Source organism: Battus philenor, unplaced genomic scaffold, assembly GCF_028537555.1.
Source record: "Battus philenor isolate CCGP_79_NKW_IND1 unplaced genomic scaffold, ilBatPhil1.0.hap1 SCAF_27, whole genome shotgun sequence".
Lineage (NCBI taxonomy): Eukaryota > Metazoa > Arthropoda > Insecta > Lepidoptera > Papilionidae > Battus > Battus philenor.
The window spans coordinates 7,238,320-7,255,803 of NW_027181690.1; the positions used below are offsets into that span (position 1 = coordinate 7,238,320).

At 38.0% G+C, this 17,484-nt stretch overlaps 7 protein-coding genes across 7 annotated transcripts; 3 read left to right on the top strand and 4 right to left on the bottom strand.

Moving 5' to 3' along the window:
• Window positions 1-1,595: 1,595 nt before the first annotated feature.
• On the bottom strand, window positions 1,596-2,156 carry LOC137925730 (chorion class B protein PC10-like). The gene is made up of 2 exons (XM_068769199.1): window positions 2,103-2,156; window positions 1,596-2,021 (listed from the first exon to the last, which is right to left on the bottom strand). Exons 1-2 carry the CDS (start codon window positions 2,154-2,156, stop codon window positions 1,596-1,598), a joined length of 480 nt encoding a protein of 159 aa, XP_068625300.1.
• Window positions 2,157-2,507: 351 nt separating this feature from the next.
• LOC137925731 (chorion class A protein Ld2/Ld41-like) lies at window positions 2,508-2,935 on the top strand. Its single transcript, XM_068769200.1, has 2 exons — window positions 2,508-2,564; window positions 2,645-2,935. Exons 1-2 carry the CDS (start codon window positions 2,508-2,510, stop codon window positions 2,933-2,935), a joined length of 348 nt encoding a protein of 115 aa, XP_068625301.1.
• A 2,395-nt stretch (window positions 2,936-5,330) lies between these two features.
• LOC137925732 (chorion class B protein PC10-like) lies at window positions 5,331-5,891 on the bottom strand. The gene is made up of 2 exons (XM_068769201.1): window positions 5,838-5,891; window positions 5,331-5,756 (listed from the first exon to the last, which is right to left on the bottom strand). Exons 1-2 carry the CDS (start codon window positions 5,889-5,891, stop codon window positions 5,331-5,333), a joined length of 480 nt encoding a protein of 159 aa, XP_068625302.1.
• A 348-nt stretch (window positions 5,892-6,239) lies between these two features.
• LOC137925733 (chorion class A protein Ld2/Ld41-like) lies at window positions 6,240-6,658 on the top strand. The gene is made up of 2 exons (XM_068769202.1): window positions 6,240-6,296; window positions 6,368-6,658. Exons 1-2 carry the CDS (start codon window positions 6,240-6,242, stop codon window positions 6,656-6,658), a joined length of 348 nt encoding a protein of 115 aa, XP_068625303.1.
• A 1,694-nt stretch (window positions 6,659-8,352) lies between these two features.
• On the bottom strand, window positions 8,353-8,908 carry LOC137925734 (chorion class B protein PC10-like). The gene is made up of 2 exons (XM_068769203.1): window positions 8,855-8,908; window positions 8,353-8,778 (listed from the first exon to the last, which is right to left on the bottom strand). Exons 1-2 carry the CDS (start codon window positions 8,906-8,908, stop codon window positions 8,353-8,355), a joined length of 480 nt encoding a protein of 159 aa, XP_068625304.1.
• A 382-nt stretch (window positions 8,909-9,290) lies between these two features.
• Window positions 9,291-9,710, top strand: LOC137925735 (chorion class A protein Ld2/Ld41-like). The gene is made up of 2 exons (XM_068769204.1): window positions 9,291-9,347; window positions 9,420-9,710. Exons 1-2 carry the CDS (start codon window positions 9,291-9,293, stop codon window positions 9,708-9,710), a joined length of 348 nt encoding a protein of 115 aa, XP_068625305.1.
• Window positions 9,711-14,118: 4,408 nt separating this feature from the next.
• Window positions 14,119-14,679, bottom strand: LOC137925737 (chorion class B protein PC10-like). Its single transcript, XM_068769205.1, has 2 exons — window positions 14,626-14,679; window positions 14,119-14,544 (listed from the first exon to the last, which is right to left on the bottom strand). Exons 1-2 carry the CDS (start codon window positions 14,677-14,679, stop codon window positions 14,119-14,121), a joined length of 480 nt encoding a protein of 159 aa, XP_068625306.1.
• Between the last annotated feature and the right edge of the window lie 2,805 nt (window positions 14,680-17,484).

Genomic DNA, 17,484 nt, shown 5'->3' on the forward strand with positions numbered 1-17,484 from the left:
GATGGCCGCGATATAATTTCATGGACAAAATGTGTAACTTCGTTATTGAGTTCTACAATACTTTCAGCAGTTTTATTATAAAAAAAGGTAACTAGGCACGCTTAAATAGTTTTGGTGATATTCTCTTTATTTCTGAAAACAAGTAATTAGGAAATTAAAAGTTAAATATAAAATACAGACATGCTATCCTTGATCCAAAAGAATCTGTAAGATTCTTCTAATTCTTGTTGTTGTTTGTATTGCAGAACTAAAGCTCTGTCGATAAAATAGCAAAGTGTAAATAGATTTAGATGTCATCGAACCAAAACCGAAACCATATTAAAAGTGAATGCTCTATAAATAAAATTGTTCAGATATTTCCAAAGTTTTAGTAATTATTCTAGATTACAAAACTTAAGTGGAGTAGATTTGAACTGAACGTAAAGCTTGCTTAATGGACGAAATTCAGTTGTAACTTACAAAAACTAATAGCGAAATTAATTTAAACCATTCAACGACATCTAAGCACATTTAATATATCGTAATATCTATCGAAGACATTGTCGTTGGCGCCCGATGAACGTAGATATTTTCTAGCAATCTATAATTTAGACTATTCAATTTATACAAGGTGTAGCAGTGAAAACCAACGATATTTTATGAGCAATGTGCCATAACGTGATATGAATCTATTACGATCATCATCTTTACACTTTTTACACCTATTTCATATTTTGCATTACTCCTATTACATTAATGTGATCATTCCGAAATACGTCACATTATTTTTGTCTGTCGGAATGTGACCGGCTAAACTTTAAAATTATGAAAGCAGCTTTAATAGTTTACTCAAACATTAAGCAACAAAAGGAATTATTTCAGAGTCTCTACTCGCACGTAAACAAATAAAGTCTGTCGTCTACTTTGCACAAGCAGGTATAGTTACTCTTCTCACAAAGAACTTAATTGAAGGATGTTTTACAAAAGCATAGTGTTATTATTAATGTTTAACATGTCCTATTGAAATATGTTCAATGAGAGGCTTGCAATTATTCTAGACGTCATTTTCATCCAAACACCCCAATCAATTATGCACGTTTATTATTCCTATAGCCTCCCGCACCTTTGCTGCAAACGCGATACGTTTAAAGTGGCTTTGTGTTTGGTAAATGTTGTTGCTGTTATCCTTGCGGCTTTGACGGCTTCAACTGGACTTCCGAAACCGAGGTCCTCAAGAGGCATTAATTGCAAAAACAGACTGTACCCCCCTAAAAACTATTTATACCCCCGTAGGAATATTGTGACTAAGGAAACCGACAGTCGCCGCGTGCTCAAAACAATAAGGTTCATCTATTCGTTAATAATTCGATATTAAAACACAAAGCCAATATGTTATTAATTTTTTGTATATGGTGATCAAGCTGCTATCACAGTCGAAATATTATTTTTAATTTAGCTAGTTTTTTCATACATGTCAATTGTTAATTTTATAAAAAGGAAAATTACTGGCTACGCTATGAGAAAAATAAGAATTAACATAATAGTTTTTTTTTTTTAATTTTACTTTCCGAATTTAGTTCGTGAACACATTATTATGTAGATCATTAATGACATATTTAATTGAGAGCTCCACACCCGCACCCTCGCAAGCCGCTGAAAGCGCCTTCAGGCAGTAGACCGGCGGCTGGCGCGGAGCCGGCGAAGTCCTCGCTCACGATGGCCACGTCGCCGTAGCCGCAGCCGTACGACACGGCGCCCGCACCGGCGGAGAGCACCGCGCCCTCCAGCTGCGTGCTGCCGAGGAATGGTAGCTGCCCGGTCACAGCCAGCACGCCCGCGTACTCGTTCTCCGACAGCACGGACACGCCGTGCGGCGGCACGGGGGAGGCGCTGGTCACGGCAAAGCCTCCGCCGTCGGCGGCGGCCAGCGCGGCGGCGGCTGCCAGAGAACACTCATGGTAAGCCGGGACCACGTCGTACCGCCCCCCACTGCACCCGCTGTACCCGCGCAGCGGCACGCATTGCCCGCAGACGCTCTGCAACTGAACCAAATCACAATTAAGTCACACTCATGAAAACTAATTGAATAGCATTTCATTTTTTAATTTCCTCATTAAACTCACCGATACTAAAACTCCGAGGAAGCTGCAGAGGCGTACGATGTTCGTGGCTGGCATTTTGTTTACTTGCACTTCAGTACTTTGAATGAACCAGTGAGTAGTTAGTAACTTTACGCTTTTATTCCCGGCTTTTATACAGACCAGGCATACCTATGTTTCTCAATTGTTGAAAATTATACGTGATCAAATTATGAAAGTAGATGATAATTTGCAATTAAATTGTTTATTTCCGTCAAAACGATGAACTTATTGTCTTAAGATTGTGGTTCAGAAATCATTGTTGATGCGAAACCACGTACACGCTGATTAAATGAAGGCGGTTTCAAAACTAATACAAAATCATAGTATAAAAGCATACACGCGTGAAAATAATTTACCAAGTCAGTGAAACAGAAGAAAGAAACAGACATGTCACCGTTCGCCTTCCTCGGAGCACTGTTGTGCATGACCGCGTGCGGGGTTCAGGTAAAAGAGGAGCATAGTCCATAAACATATTTGTCTGCTCGTATTATAAAAAGGTTTTGAATGTATTTGTTAATGTTCAGGACGCGATCGGGCAGTGCGTGATGCCACAATACGGAGCGGGTGTCGCGTTGGGAGGCCGCGGTCTGGGCGGCTGCAGCAGGGGCGCTGCGGAGCCGGTGGGCGCGTACGGCGGGGCCGGGACGGGTGACCTGGACGTCGCCGGCGAGCTGCCCGTGGCGGGCACCACGCTCGTCGCCGGCCAGGTGCCGATATTGGGCGCCGTGCAGTTCGCAGGGGAGGTGCCCTCAGCAGGCGTGGTCACCATCGTAGGACAGTGCGGCTGTGACTGCCACGGCAATCTATTGTATTGATGAATTAATAAATTCAAGATTTAAATAATACGTAATACTTCATTTCCAGCTTTTAAATTTTATTAATACCCGTTACCACCTCTTCTGATAGTGCAGCTCGGAGAAAGAGATAACTCGCTGAATCAAACTCGGAAGGGCAGCGTTCGGGAAACACAATATGTTTGCTATAGTAAAATAATTTCAAGAGTGTTGTGTGTGTTTTAAAAAAATAAACAATTAAATTGAGATTTTGCTAAGCCACTCATTCCTCTTTATCTCCTATTTACACTTAGTAAAACGAATGAATAAATAGAAAATGAATGAATGAAAAGAATCTTAATAAAATGCAGAGCATATCGTGTTGTAAGCTTCAGAGGGAAAAATGTTTCCATATTAAATTTTTGGCATTAATGGTACCCCTCTCTCCTTCTGGAAATAATTTGTGCTATCCTTAAAGAGTTATCCAATTATCTAAACTGCTGCGCTATCCAGATGTTTCTGATCATGTGAATCGTTTTGTGTTCGGACTCTTGGTTAACATGTACTTATGCAAAGCGTCCAGTATATGAATAAATAAAATAAATTGTAGTAACAAAAAATAGATAACATTGTACCACCACATTAAAAACTCTATTTCAGATTTTAAGCTAAATACGTAAAATAATAATTGATCCTCCATTTAATAGTTTCATAGGTTATCAAATTAGCATCAAATTATCTGTGCAAAAAAATAAAACTTGAGTGTTTATTTGTAAAATTCTATTTACCGCTATTTATTACACGCATAATAATATATGTTAGTACGGTACATATACGAAAATTACATTTTTTTAAGTTTTATCGGTCTGTCTGTTTGTTCCGACTAATCTCTGAAATGGCTCTTCGGATGCCTGTCAGTACTCGTCAAAAGACGAGAGTTATACTGGCAGGTAGCTGATGTAATAAGACGTAAGTTACGATATTTTTATTTTTGAAAAATCCTTAAAAGGAAAAAAAAGCAAAATAAACACAATAACTTTTTGGTTAAATTCCACGCGAATGAACTCGAGGGTACAGCTAGATTATAAATATTAATAGTTTATTTTACGAGAAGCCCCTTTGGCGTAAAAACTGACAAGTCATGTCAATAAGCGCTGACACGTTTTCAGACGTTTCCTTCACGGAGGTAATATTCATCATTTACAAACTATTACTAGATAATAAAAAAGGCATATATTTCCAACTTTTTTGTAACTTTTTGTTGAAAACATTCGGACACATAAAAAACAAAATAAAGAGATCTTCCGCAAAAAGTAAAGTTTTGATATTAAAGTTTGAGCAAGCCGTTTTAAAATACATTAAATGAAAGGCTTTTAATAATTCTAGACTTCATTTTCATCAATCCTTATTTGATAATTCAATTATATATAACAATTATACAAAATGTATCGCACAAATTTTATTAGTATTTAATTTTTAACGTCAACCTACTAAACTCAAAGCGCGATTCGTTATTAGTCACTATGTTTATTGAATAAGGATATTGATGTATAACAATAAAACGATTTCAATATCATTTATTTTAAAATAAACGGTACTAGATTGGCGATAAAACAGAATGTCATTTAATTTTTAACATCGGTGCTTACAAATCGCAAGAATATTATTATTGTCAATGGCCGAAATACTTAAAACTAAAATTATAGTGTTTTATAATTTTATGAGAGATTTTTCTATGTTAACTGTAAACATTATTATGTAAAATAAAATAAATGTTTGGTCATACGAAAAGTTTGTATTAGCACGGTGTCGGTAGATGTTATTTCTGTTAGCCTTGCGGCTCTGACAAAATCACCCCAACTGCGCTTGCGGAACCGAGCTCCGCAAGAGCTAACATTTTCAGAACACAGCGGCTCGTTATATTGCTTAAGAACTAAGAAATTCGTTGATCTATACGGAGTGCTTATATCAGCATGGTTGAGTTAGAAGTTATCGCTGTTAGCCTTGCGGCTTTTACACCTTAAACTCAACAAAGTGTCCGAAACCGTGTTCCTCAAGGGGCATTATTTGCGAAAAATTCCTTTAAACAAAACTTTCTAAAACCTGTTTAAGCCCCTGAGGGAATAATATGACAAAGGAAGCCGACAGTTGCACGCGTGCTCAAAGCAATAATGTTCATATATTCATTAACTATTCGTTATCAAAATCAAAAGCAAGTATAAGTTTAGTCATTTGTAGATACTGATCAAACTGCTAACACAATCAAAATATTATTTAATATTTAGCTAGTTTATGTATACGACAAAAGCGAAATTTTATTAAAGGATAATTGCTGGCTACACCATAAAAATGAAATAGTTAAAATAATGTTGTTGTTTATTTTACTTTCCAAATACAATTCGTGAGGACATTATTATGTAGATCATTAATAACATATTTAAACGAGAGCTCCACACCCGCAACCTCGCAAGCCGCTGAAAGCGCCTTCAGGCAGTAGACCGGCGGCCGGCGCGGAGCCGGCGAAGTCCTCGCTTACGATGGCCACGTCGCCGTAGCCGCAGCCGTACGACACGGCGCCCGCACCGGCGGAGGGCACCACGCCCTCCAGCTGCGTGCTGCCGAGGAATGGCAGCTGCCCCGCCACAGCCAGCACGCCCGCGTACTCGTTCTCCGACAGCACGGACACGCCGTGCGGTGGCACTGCGGAGGCGCTGGTCACGGCAAAGCCTCCGCCGTCGGCGGCGGCCAGCGCGGCGGCGGCGGCCAGAGAACACTCATGGTAAGCCGGGACCACGTCGTACCGCCCCCCACTGCACCCGCTGTACCCGCGCACCGGCACGCATTGCCCGCAGACACTCTGCAACTGAACCAAATCACAATTAAGTCACACTCATGAAAACTAATTGAATAGCATTTCATTTTTTAATTTCCTCATTAAACTCACCGATACTAAAAATCCGAGGAAGCTGCAGAGGCGTACGATGTTCGTGGCTGGCATTTTGTTTACTTGCACTTCAGTACTTTGAATGAACCAGTGAGTAGTTAGTAACTTTACGCTTTTATTCCCGGCTTTTATACAGCCCAGGCATACCTATGTTTCTCAATTGTTGAAAATTATACGTGACCAAATTATGAAAGTAGATGATAATTTGCAATTAAATTGTTTATTTCCGTCAAAACGGTTATCCTGTTGTCTTAAGATTGTGGTTCAGAATTCTTCGTTGATGTAAAACCACGTACACGCTGATTAATTGAAGACGGTTTCAAAACTAATACATTTCATAGTATAAAAACATACGCTCGTGAATAATTAATCAAGTCAGTGAAACAGAAGAAAGAAACAGACATGTCACCGTTCGCCTTCCTCGGAGCACTGTTGTGCATGACCGCGTACGGGGTTCAGGTAAAAGAGGAGCATAGTCCATAAACATATTTTTTGCGTATAATTTTTTTAATGTAATTGTTATCGTTCAGAATGCAGTCGCGCAGTGCGTGGTGCCACAATACGGAGCCGGTGTGGTGTTGGGAGGCCGCGGTCTGGGCGGCTGCAGCAGGGGCGCTGCGGTGCCGGTGGGCGCGTACGGCGGGGCCGGGACGGGTGACCTGGACGTCGCCGGCGAGCTGCCCGTGGCGGGCACCACGCTCGTCGCCGGCCAGGTACCGATACTGGGCGCCGTGCAGTTCGCAGGGGAGGTGCCCGCGGCAGGCGTGGTCACCATCGTAGGACAGTGCGGCTGTGACTGCTTCAGCAATCTATTGCAGTGATGATTTAATAAATTCAAGATTTAAATAAAATGTAATACTTCATTTCCTGCTTTTAACCTCTTCTCGTACACGTACAGCTCGGAGAAAGAGATAACTCGCCGAATTGAACTCGGAAGGGCAGCGTTCGGGAAGCACAAATATCTTCTCGTCAAAAAAAAAAAAATATATATATATATATAATATTTGCTATAGTAAATGCATTTTAAAGTGTTGTGTTTGCTTAAAATAAATAAAGTATTCAAATGAAACTGTGTTTTAGTCATTAGTATTGCATGCTATTAAATTAAATACATCTGTTGTGAATAATAGAAATAGATACGACACGATAATGAAAGAGCAAGTCACTTCTGCAACCTAATTTGTTTTTGATTTTCGAGTCAAAACACTGTATTTTTTATTAAGCTACTGTATTATATTAAAAGCTAATATTTAAAGAACGTAAGATATGATATTGTAATAAGCGACCCTTCGTTAAATTTATGTAAAGTTTATGAAATTTGAATCATTTTATTAATAAATAATAATAATTTCTTTATAAATGTCGAAGTCTTAAGTTTTCCGACGTTAAAGGTGCTATTTGAAGCTCATTTGGCACCGAAACTGATAAGTCGTGTCAAAAAGTTAAAATTAAATTGAACATATTTTGTTAAAACAATATTGAATTAGAGGCTTTCAACATTTTTAAACCTCAGTTTAATCCACATCTACTAAATCGTGTAAATAAGTTATATATATATATATATATGTATTGGTCAAATATTCTTTTATAGCACAATTTTTATAACTTTTATAGCTAGCAACCCTCTCGGTAGCATTCTTCTCTTTATAGAGGCTCTCTTTATCATCGAAAACTAACCCCAGATATTCATGTAGACCATAATAAACAGTGCCGTTCGATTTTAGTTGCGAGCTTGAAACCCCGCTAACGTTCACTTTGTGATTTGCATGCAGTTCTTACAATTCGTAAGAATATGATAATTCGAAGGTTCTAAATACCTAAACCAAAAATTATAGAGTTTTAAAATTTTAGGAGAGATTATTCTGTGCTAACTGAAATAAAACATTCTTATATAAAGTAATCCAAATGTTTGATCATACGAAACGTTTATTTCAGCACGGTGTCGGTAGATGTTATTGCTGTTATCCACGCCACTCTAACAGCTTCATCTAGACCGGACTCGCGGAGCCGAGACCCGCAGAAGTTAAAAATTTCATGAAATTAAATACAATGGCTATTTATATTCGCTTGAGAATTAAGATGATTGGTTGATCTACACGAAATGTTTATATAAGCATAGCAACCAATTTCTTTGAGAAACCTTATTTGCAAAAACTTCCTATAAACAAAACAGCCTACAAACTATTTAAAGCCTCGAGGGAATAATGTAACAAAGGAAGCCGTTAGTTGCACGCGTGCTCAAAGCAATAATGTTCATCTATTCATTAATTATTCGTAATCGAAACACAAAGCAAATATACGATTAATTATTTTGAGATACTGATCTAACTGCTATCACTATGAAAATATTATTTCATATTTAGCTAGTTTATATATACGTCAATAGCGAAATTTAGTGAAAGGATAATTGCTGGCTACACCATAAAAATGAAAAAGTTAAAATAGTTTTGTTGTTTATTTTACTTTCCAAGTTCAATTCGTGAACACAATATTATGTAGATTATTAATGACATATTCAAACGAGAGCTCCACACCCGCAACTTCGCAATCCGCTGAACGCGCTTTCGGGCAGTAGACCGGCAGCCGGCGCGGGGCCGGCGAAGTCCTCGCTCACGATGGCCACGTCGCCGTAGCCGCAGCCGTACGACACGGCGCCCGCACCGGCGGAGGGCACCGCGCCCTCCAGCTGCGTGCTGCCGAGGAATGGCAGCTGCCCGGCCACAGCCAGCACGCCCGCGTACTCGTTCTCCGACAGCACGGACACGCCGTGCGGCGGCACGGGGGAGGCGCTGGTCACGGCAAAGCCTCCGCCGTCGGCGGCGGCCAGCGCAGCGGCGGCGGCTAGAGAACGCTCATGGTAAGCCGGGACCACGTCGTACCGTCCCCCACTGCACCCGCTGTACCCGCGCACCGGCACGCATTGCCCGCTGACACTCTGCAACTGAACCAAATCACAATCAAGACACATGCTTACAAATAGTTCAATAATTTTGTAAAAAAATTCTCTTTTAACTCACCGATACAAGAAATTCAAGGAAGCTGCAGAGGCGTACGATGTTCGTGGCTGGCATTGTGTTTACTTGCACTTTAGTACTTTGAATGAACGAGTGAGTAGTCAGAGAGTAACTTTAAACTCTTATTCCCAGCTTTTATACAGTCGAGTCATGTATTGGTTTGTCAAATGTTGAAAATTACAAAATTAGCAAAATATGATAGGCACGTTAGACGTGACCAAGTTATGAAAGTAGATGATAATTTGCAATTAAATTGTTTATTTTCGTTAAAACGGTTATCCTGTTGTCTAAAGATTGTGGTTCAGAATTCTTCGTTGATGCAAAACCACGTACACGCTGATTAGTTAAAGACGGTTTCAAAACTAATACATTCCATAGTATAAAAGCATACGCGCGAGAATAATTAATCAAGTCAGTGAAACAGAAGAAAGAAACAGACATGTCACCGTTCGCCTTCCTCGGAGTATTGTCATGCATGACCGCGTGCGTGATTCAGGTAAAAGAGGAGCATAGTCTATAAACTTATTTTTGGGTATAAAAAGGTTTGAGAGTAATTGTTAATCTACAGAATGCAGTCGCGCAGTGCGTGGTACCACAGTACGGAGCCGGCGTGGTGATGGGAGGTCGCGGTCTGGGCGGCTGCGGCAGGGGCGCTGCGGAGCCGGTGGGCGCCTACGGCGGGGCCGGGACGGGTGACCTGGACGTCGCCGGCGAGCTGCCCGTGGCGGGCACCACGCTCGTCGCCGGACAGGTACCGATATTGGGCGCCGTGCAGTTCGCAGGGGAGGTGCCCTCGGCAGGCGTGGTCACCATCGTAGGACAGTGCGGCTGTGACTGCCACGGCAACCTGCTGTATTGATCAATTCATTAATTCAAGATTTAAATAAATTTGATCTTATGTTTTCGACTTTTGACTTTTATTTCAAATCATAATCAGTGCAGTGTGTTCGGAACATCGCAAAGTGACAACAACTTGTGCTAAACTCAGTAAAATATATATTGTATTCATGATATGCTACGTACTGTAAATGAAAACGGTTAAAGGGACTTTGGCTGAATATTACGTGATGTTTGTGGCAATAAGACCTCTTTTTCTCTCTCTCCTTCGAATAAATCTGTGCTGTCGTTAGAGATTGTTGCAATTATCTAAATTGCTGCATTAATGGACATTTACGTTGTTGTAGTAGGGTTTGGTGTTTGGACTCGAGGTTAACGTGTATTTATGGAAGGCCTCTAGTATTCAAATACAATCTGATGTATTTTAAGAAATATTAAAGATTACATTGCACAATTACATAAATCTTTTCATTTTGTTTTTATAGGTAAACATAAAATCTAGATTTTCCAAAACAAAATAAATTAAATTAAATAAACTAAAATTATTAATTTTTATACGGAGCTCATAAACTCAGCATGTCAGCAAGTAAACTATACATTCACCCCTTTAAAGCGTTTACACCAATGTATTTCCAATCATCCTGTGTAAAGAGATCGTCGTGAATATGTTACATTTTAATTATTTTTTTAAGAATGAGTTTGATTAATAACTTATGTCAGTAAATATTCTACAGGGACAGATAGTAAACAATAATTAATTTATTTATGTAGTTATTCGAATTTTGAAATCTCTTTTTCTCACCATCATAACGTTACGATGTTTATCATTAAATTGCATTGCAAAACATTTGCCTTATGTTTTGCCACCTAGTTGTCATTAAGGTTAAAATCTTTCTCTCTCGTAACATGCAGTTCAATCGACCGCATTCGCAGAAAACTTCGTATGACATGACTTATCAATTTTAGTTACAAATGGGCTTCTCGTGTACGTCGCACGCGTACGGTACTGCCAGCGGGAAGTTGATAGAAGAGGTAAGTATAGTAAATTAACTACAACGATGACAATCTACGTAATATGAGCCGTGCTATAAACGGAGATCGAATAGTCGTACGTATATGCCAATGTAATTTTTAAGTTTATTAATTGTGAAGACGGCTAAAAAAAAAGTTACAACTAGATGAAATAACGAAAGTACTTTTTAGCAGTATATTATAGAGGACATGAAAATGAAGTTTGTCGTCTATAGTTTCACACGCTTTTATATAGTAGTATATATATTTAAAGTCACCCACTCCTTTATACTAAACTCGATACCTTATTAGTTACAACGTTTATCGAATAAAAGACATAGATATTAATATATATCTATAACACGCAAACAACATCATTTCTTTTAAAAGCAGTGTCAAAATAAAGCGTTTACACCAAAGTACTTCCAATCACCCTGTGTAAAGAGATCGTCCTGAATATGTTACATTATAATCCTTTTTTTAAGAATGAGTTTGATTAATAAATTATGTCAGTATATAGTCTACAGGGACAGATAGTAAACAATAAATAATTTAATTATGTAATAATTCAAATTTTGAAAACGCTTTTCCTCACCATCATAACGTTACGATGTTCATCATTTAAAGAATGTTTGTTTTTTAGATAAAACATTTGCCTTATGTTTTACAACCTAGTTGTCATTGAAGTTAAAATCTTTCTCTCTCGTAACATGCAGATCAATCGATCGCATTCGCAGAAAACTTCGTTTGACATGACTTATCAATTTTAGTTACAAATGGGCTTCTCGTGTACGTCGCACGCGTACAGTACTGCCAGCGGGAAGTTAACAGAAGGGGTAAGTATAGTAAATTAACTACCACGATGACAATCTACGTAATATGAACCGTGTTATAAACGGAGATCGAATAGTCGTACGTATATGCCAATGTAATTTTTAAGCTTATTAATTGTAGAGACGGCTTTAAGAAGTTACAAATAGATGAAACAACCAAAGTGATGTTTTAGCAGTATCTTCTAGAGGACAAACAAATGAAGTTTGTCGTCTTCCACGTACAAGCAGGTATTTTTATCCGTCTTACTCTTACATACGTAAAGTAAGTACGAATAAGAATAAACATTTGTCTTGAAAATTAAAAGGTATAAGGTAAAGGTTTTGTGTTCTTAATCTGATTGACGACGTGTTAGAAACATTACATATCGATATAATGAAATGTTTTAGTTGAATGTAATAGCAAATATTTATATTTCGTACCTATAACATTTACACATTTTGTAATATATACGCGTCCAGAATTGACTCAATTATATTGTTACATAGTACTAAAAATAACTAAAAAAACATCTAGTATAAAGAAGAAAAGTAGATACGATACGAAATGAATGATACGATAGTGAAAGAGCAAGTCAATTCTCCACCCTAATTCGTTTTTTTTCTATCAGTTGCTACGTTTTTAATTTTAATTATTGATACGAAAGTGTAATAATTGATCCTCCGTTTAATAATTTAAAAAGTTAGTAAATTTTCATCAAATTATCTATACAAATAAACAACACTTGAGTGTCTGTTTGTAATATTAAAATAACTTACTACTTTTATTACTACTTTTATTAATTCTTATGAATATGTAAACGGGTCGTATAAAAAATAAACATTTTTTTCTTAATCTGTCCGTCTATTCGTTCCAACTAATCTCTGAAATAACATGACGAATTTTGACGAGACTTATACTGATAGTTATCTAATATAATAAGATATAACTTGGTCTGGTGTAAAATTCAAGGAGGAATCAATAGAGGGAGGCTATTATAGGATAAGAGAAAAAACAACAAAAGAAGACTTCCTATTACTCTGTAGAGAAATAATTAGTAAAGCGATAGATAAAAATAAAAGCTTATAAAATGTAAATAACTAAAATCGATAAAAATAATGTAAAACAATGTGATTATGTAATAATCTTATAAAGAAATAAAATAAGAATATAGAATAAAGAAAATGTACATGAGTAATGAGGGATGAATGGAAGGCGTTATAGAGCGAAAGGGTAAGAAAGAAGGAATGTGGTAAAAAATATCGAATGAAAGAACATAAAATGCATGTAAGAAGAGAGAGAAAATAAAAAAAGATCGTGAAAAAACTAATAAACTGTAAAACAAAAGTTCCTGATCCCAACAAATTAGGGGTACGAGAGGCTCCGATTAGCGGGGGCCATTTAAAAAAAAATATAACTTGGGAAACTTTTATGGTAAAAAAATTCTTAAACGAAAAAAAAAATCAAAAGTAATTGAAAGTTTTTTTTTGTTTTCTGTCCGAATGAATTCGCAGACATAGCTAGCTTATAAATGATAATAATTTGTTAACAAAAGCTCGGAGGTCTAAGTTTTTCTGCGTTATACAAACCAGTCATGCTAAGCGCAGAAACGTTTACAGATATTTTCTTTCACACAGGTATTTCAAACTTAATTGAAAACTTTCAAACAATTTAAAACCAAAGAAAGATATATTTTACAAAAGTATAGTATTGATATTAATGTTAAAACATGTCGTATTAAAATTTATTGAATGAGGGCCTTCCAACAAATCTTAACCGCATTTTCATTAATATTTACCTAAACCTGTAAATCAATGATATATTTATGCATCAAATATTCGCTTGTCGTACAAATTATATTAGTTCTATTATCACCCAATCCTTTATTCGTAGTTAATAGTTACTATGTTTATCGAATAAAAGACATAGACATTAATACATATACATAACACATAATCAACATCATTTATTTTAAGAGCAAACATTACTAGATTGGCGGTAAAAAACAATGCCATTTGATTTGTGACATCAGTGCTTACAAATCGCAATAAAATTATTACTCTTAAGGGCCGAAATACATAGAGTCATAATAATAGCGGTTTAAAATAATAGGTGTATAGATTGGTTCCATGATAACTGAAATAAAATACTCTTATGTGAAGTAAACCGAATGTTAGATCCATAAAGGAAAGCTTAGTCTAGCATGGTTTCGGTAGATGTTATTGCTGTTATCCCTGTGGCTTTGACAGTTTCAACTCAATAGGGCGTTCGAAATCGAGGTCCTTTGTAGCTTATATTTACAGAAACTTGTTGCTGCAAAATTTGATATTTATACCTCTGAGCAAATAATGTAACAAATGAAGCTAAAATTCTCTCGCGTGCTCATAATACCGAGAATCGTCTTTTCATCACCCATTCGTTATCAAAACGCAAAGCAAAAATAACTTAAATGCATTGACACATTTATTATATTGTACATAAATTACAATGGTAAAGTCTAACCGAACTGCTAAACCATCACAATGAAGAGCTAATGTTGATTTGTTTTATATTTTAAATTCCGAGTTAATTTTGTGAGCTCATTATTATGTAGATCATTAATGACATATTTAAATGAGAGCTCCACACCCGCACCCTCGCAAGCCGCTGAAAGCGCCTTCAGACAGTAGACCGGCGGCCGGCGCGGAGCCGGCGAAGTCCTCGCTCACGATAGCCACGTCGCCGTAGCCGCAGCCGTACGACACGGCGCCCGCACCGGCGGAGGGCACCGCGCCCTCCAGCTGCGTGCTGCCGAGGAATGGCAGCTGCCCGGCCACAGCCAGCACGCCCGCGTACTCGTTCTCCGACAGCACGGACACACCGTGCGGTGGCACGGGGGAGGCGCTGGTCACGGCAAAGCCTCCGCCGTCGGCGGCGGCCAGCGCGGCGGCGGCGGCCAGAGAACACTCATGGTAAGCCGGGACCACGTCGTACCGCCCCCCACTGCACCCGCTGTACCCGCGCACCGGCGAGCATTGCCCGCTGACACTCTGCAACTGAACCAAATCACAATTAAGCCACACTCATGAAAACTAACTGTATAGCATTTCATTTTTTAATTTTCTCATTAAACTTACCGATACTAAAAACCCGAGGAAGCTGCAGAGGTGTACGATGTTCGTGGCAGGCATTTTGTTTACTTGCACTTCAGTAGTTTGAATGAACGAGTGAGTAGTCAGTGAGTAACTTTGAACTCTTATTCCTGGCTTTTATATTGTCCTATCATACATTTGTTTGTCAATTGTTGAAAATGACATAATTTGCAAAATACGATAGGCATATTAGACGTGACCAAGTTACGAAAGTAGATAATAATTTGCCATTAAATTATTTATTTTCGTCGAAACGGTTATCCTGTTGTCCTGAGATTGTGGTTCAGAATGTTTGATGCAAAACCACGTACACGCTGATTAATTGAAGACGGTTTCAAAACGAATACATTTCATAGTATAAAAGCATACGCGCCTGAATAGTTAACCAAGTCAGTGAAACAGAAGAAAGAAACAGACATGTCACCGTTCGCCTTCCTCGGAGCACTGTTGTGCATGACCGCGTGCGGGGTTCAGGTAAAAGAGGAGCATAGTTTATAAACATATTTTTTGCGTATAATTTTTTTAATGCAATTGTTATCGCCCAGAATGCAGTCGCGCAGTGCGGGGTACCACAATACGGAGCCGGTGTGGTGATGGGAGGCCGCGGTCTGGGCGGCTGCGGCAGGGTCGCTGCGGAGCCGGTGGGCGCGTACGGCGGGGCCGGGACGGGTGACCTGGACGTCGCCGGCGAGCTGCCCGTGGCGGGCACCACTCTCGTCGCCGGCCAGGTGCCGATATTGGGCGCCGTGCAGTTCGCAGGGGAGGTGCCCGCGTCAGGCGTCGTCACCATCGTAGGACAGTGCGGTTGTGACTGCTACGGCAATCTTTTGTATTGATGATTTAATACATTCAAGATTTAAATAAAATGTAATACTTCATTTCCTGCTTTTAAATTTTATTAATACCCGTTAGCACCTCTTCTGATAGTACAGCTCGGAAAAAGAGATAACTCGCCGAATCAAACTCGGAAGGGCAGCGTTCGGGAAGCACAAATATCTTCTCGTCCTAAATATCGCAAATCCGAAGGCAAAAGTCTTCGACCGGTGTAAGGTGCTGGTTATGACCTATGGATCCGAGAAGTGATCGTTTTTTTTAGACCTTATAGGAAAGTTAGAGGTAGCCCAAAGAGCTAAGGAGAGGGCTACGCTTGCAACTCTACTGCTAGATCAAAGCAGGAAGTGGCAGAGGTCGAGGCAGGACCACCATCGTAGCGATCGTTGGCGGAGGCATGTGCCTTGCAGTGGGCGTCTATCGCCTGGTGTGATGTTAACGGTGGGCACTAAACGTTTGCTATAGTAAAAGAATTTCAAGAGTGTTGTGAGTGTTTTAAAGAAATAAACAATTAAATTGAGACTGTGCTAAGCCTCTCATTCCTCTTTATCTCCTATTTACACTTAGTAAAACGAATGAATAAATAGAAAATGAATGAATGAATAGAATCTTAGTAAAATGCAGAGCATATCGTGTTGTAAGCTTCAGAGGGAAAAATGTTTCCATATTAAATTTTTGGCATTAATGGTACCCCTCTCTCCTTCTGGAAATATATTTGTGCTATCGTTAAAGAGTTATCCAATTATCTAAACTGCTGCACTATCCAGACGTGTCTGTTCGTGTGAATCGGTTTTGTGTTCGGACTCTAGGTTAAAATGTACTTATGCAAAGCGTCCAGTATCTGAATAAATAAAATAAGTTTTAGTAACAAAAAATAGATAACATTGTAGCAACGCATTAAAAACTCTATTTTAGATTTTAAGCTAAATACGTAAAATAATAATTGATCCTCCGATTAATAATTTAATAGGATATCAAATCAGCATCAAATTATCTGAACAAATAAATAAAACTAGTCTCTATTTGAAATATAATAATTACAGCTTATTATTACATGTAAACTAATATGGTTTTGTACGATACATATACAAAAATTACATTTATTTTTAAGTTTTAACGGTCTCTCTGTTCCGTTCCTAATCTCTGAAATGGCTCTTCGGATGCCTGTCAGTTTACGTCTAAAGACGAGAGTTATACTGACAGGTAGCTGATGTAATAAGTAAGTTACGATATTTTTATTTTTAAAAACCCTTAAAAGGAAAAAAATTAAAATAAACAAAATAACTTTTTTGTTAAATTACACGCGAAAGAAGTCGAGGGTACATCTAGATTATAAATATTAATAGTTTATTTCACGAGAAGCCCCTTTGGCGTAAAAACTGACAAGTCATGTCAATAACCGCTGACACGTTTTCAGATGTTTCCTTCACGGAGGTAATATTCGTTATTTACAAACTATTACTAGATAATAAAATAGGAATATATTTCCAACTTATTTGTAACATTTTGTTGAAAACATTCGGTCACATAAAAAACTAAATAAAGAGATATTCTACAAAAGTAAAGTTTGAACAAGTCGTATTAAAATACATTGAATGAGAGGCTTTCAATAATTCCAGACCTCATTTTCATCAACATTTGCCTAATTTGGTAATTCAATTATATATATACAACAATTATACAAAGTGTATCGCACGAATTTTATTAGTTTTTAATTTATAACGTCAACCCACTTTACTTAAAGCGCGATACGTTATTAGTGACCATGTTTATTAAATAAGGATATTGATGTATAGTAATAAAACTTATTCAATATCATTCATTTTAAAAGCAAACGGTACTAGATTAGCGATAAAACAGAATGTCATTTAATTTGTAGCATCGGTGCTTACAAATCGCGAGAATATTATTATTCTCAAGAGGCGAATTACCTAAAACTAAAATTATAGTGTTTTAAAATTTTATGAGAGATTTTTCTATGTTAACTGTAAACGTTATTATGTAAAATAAAAT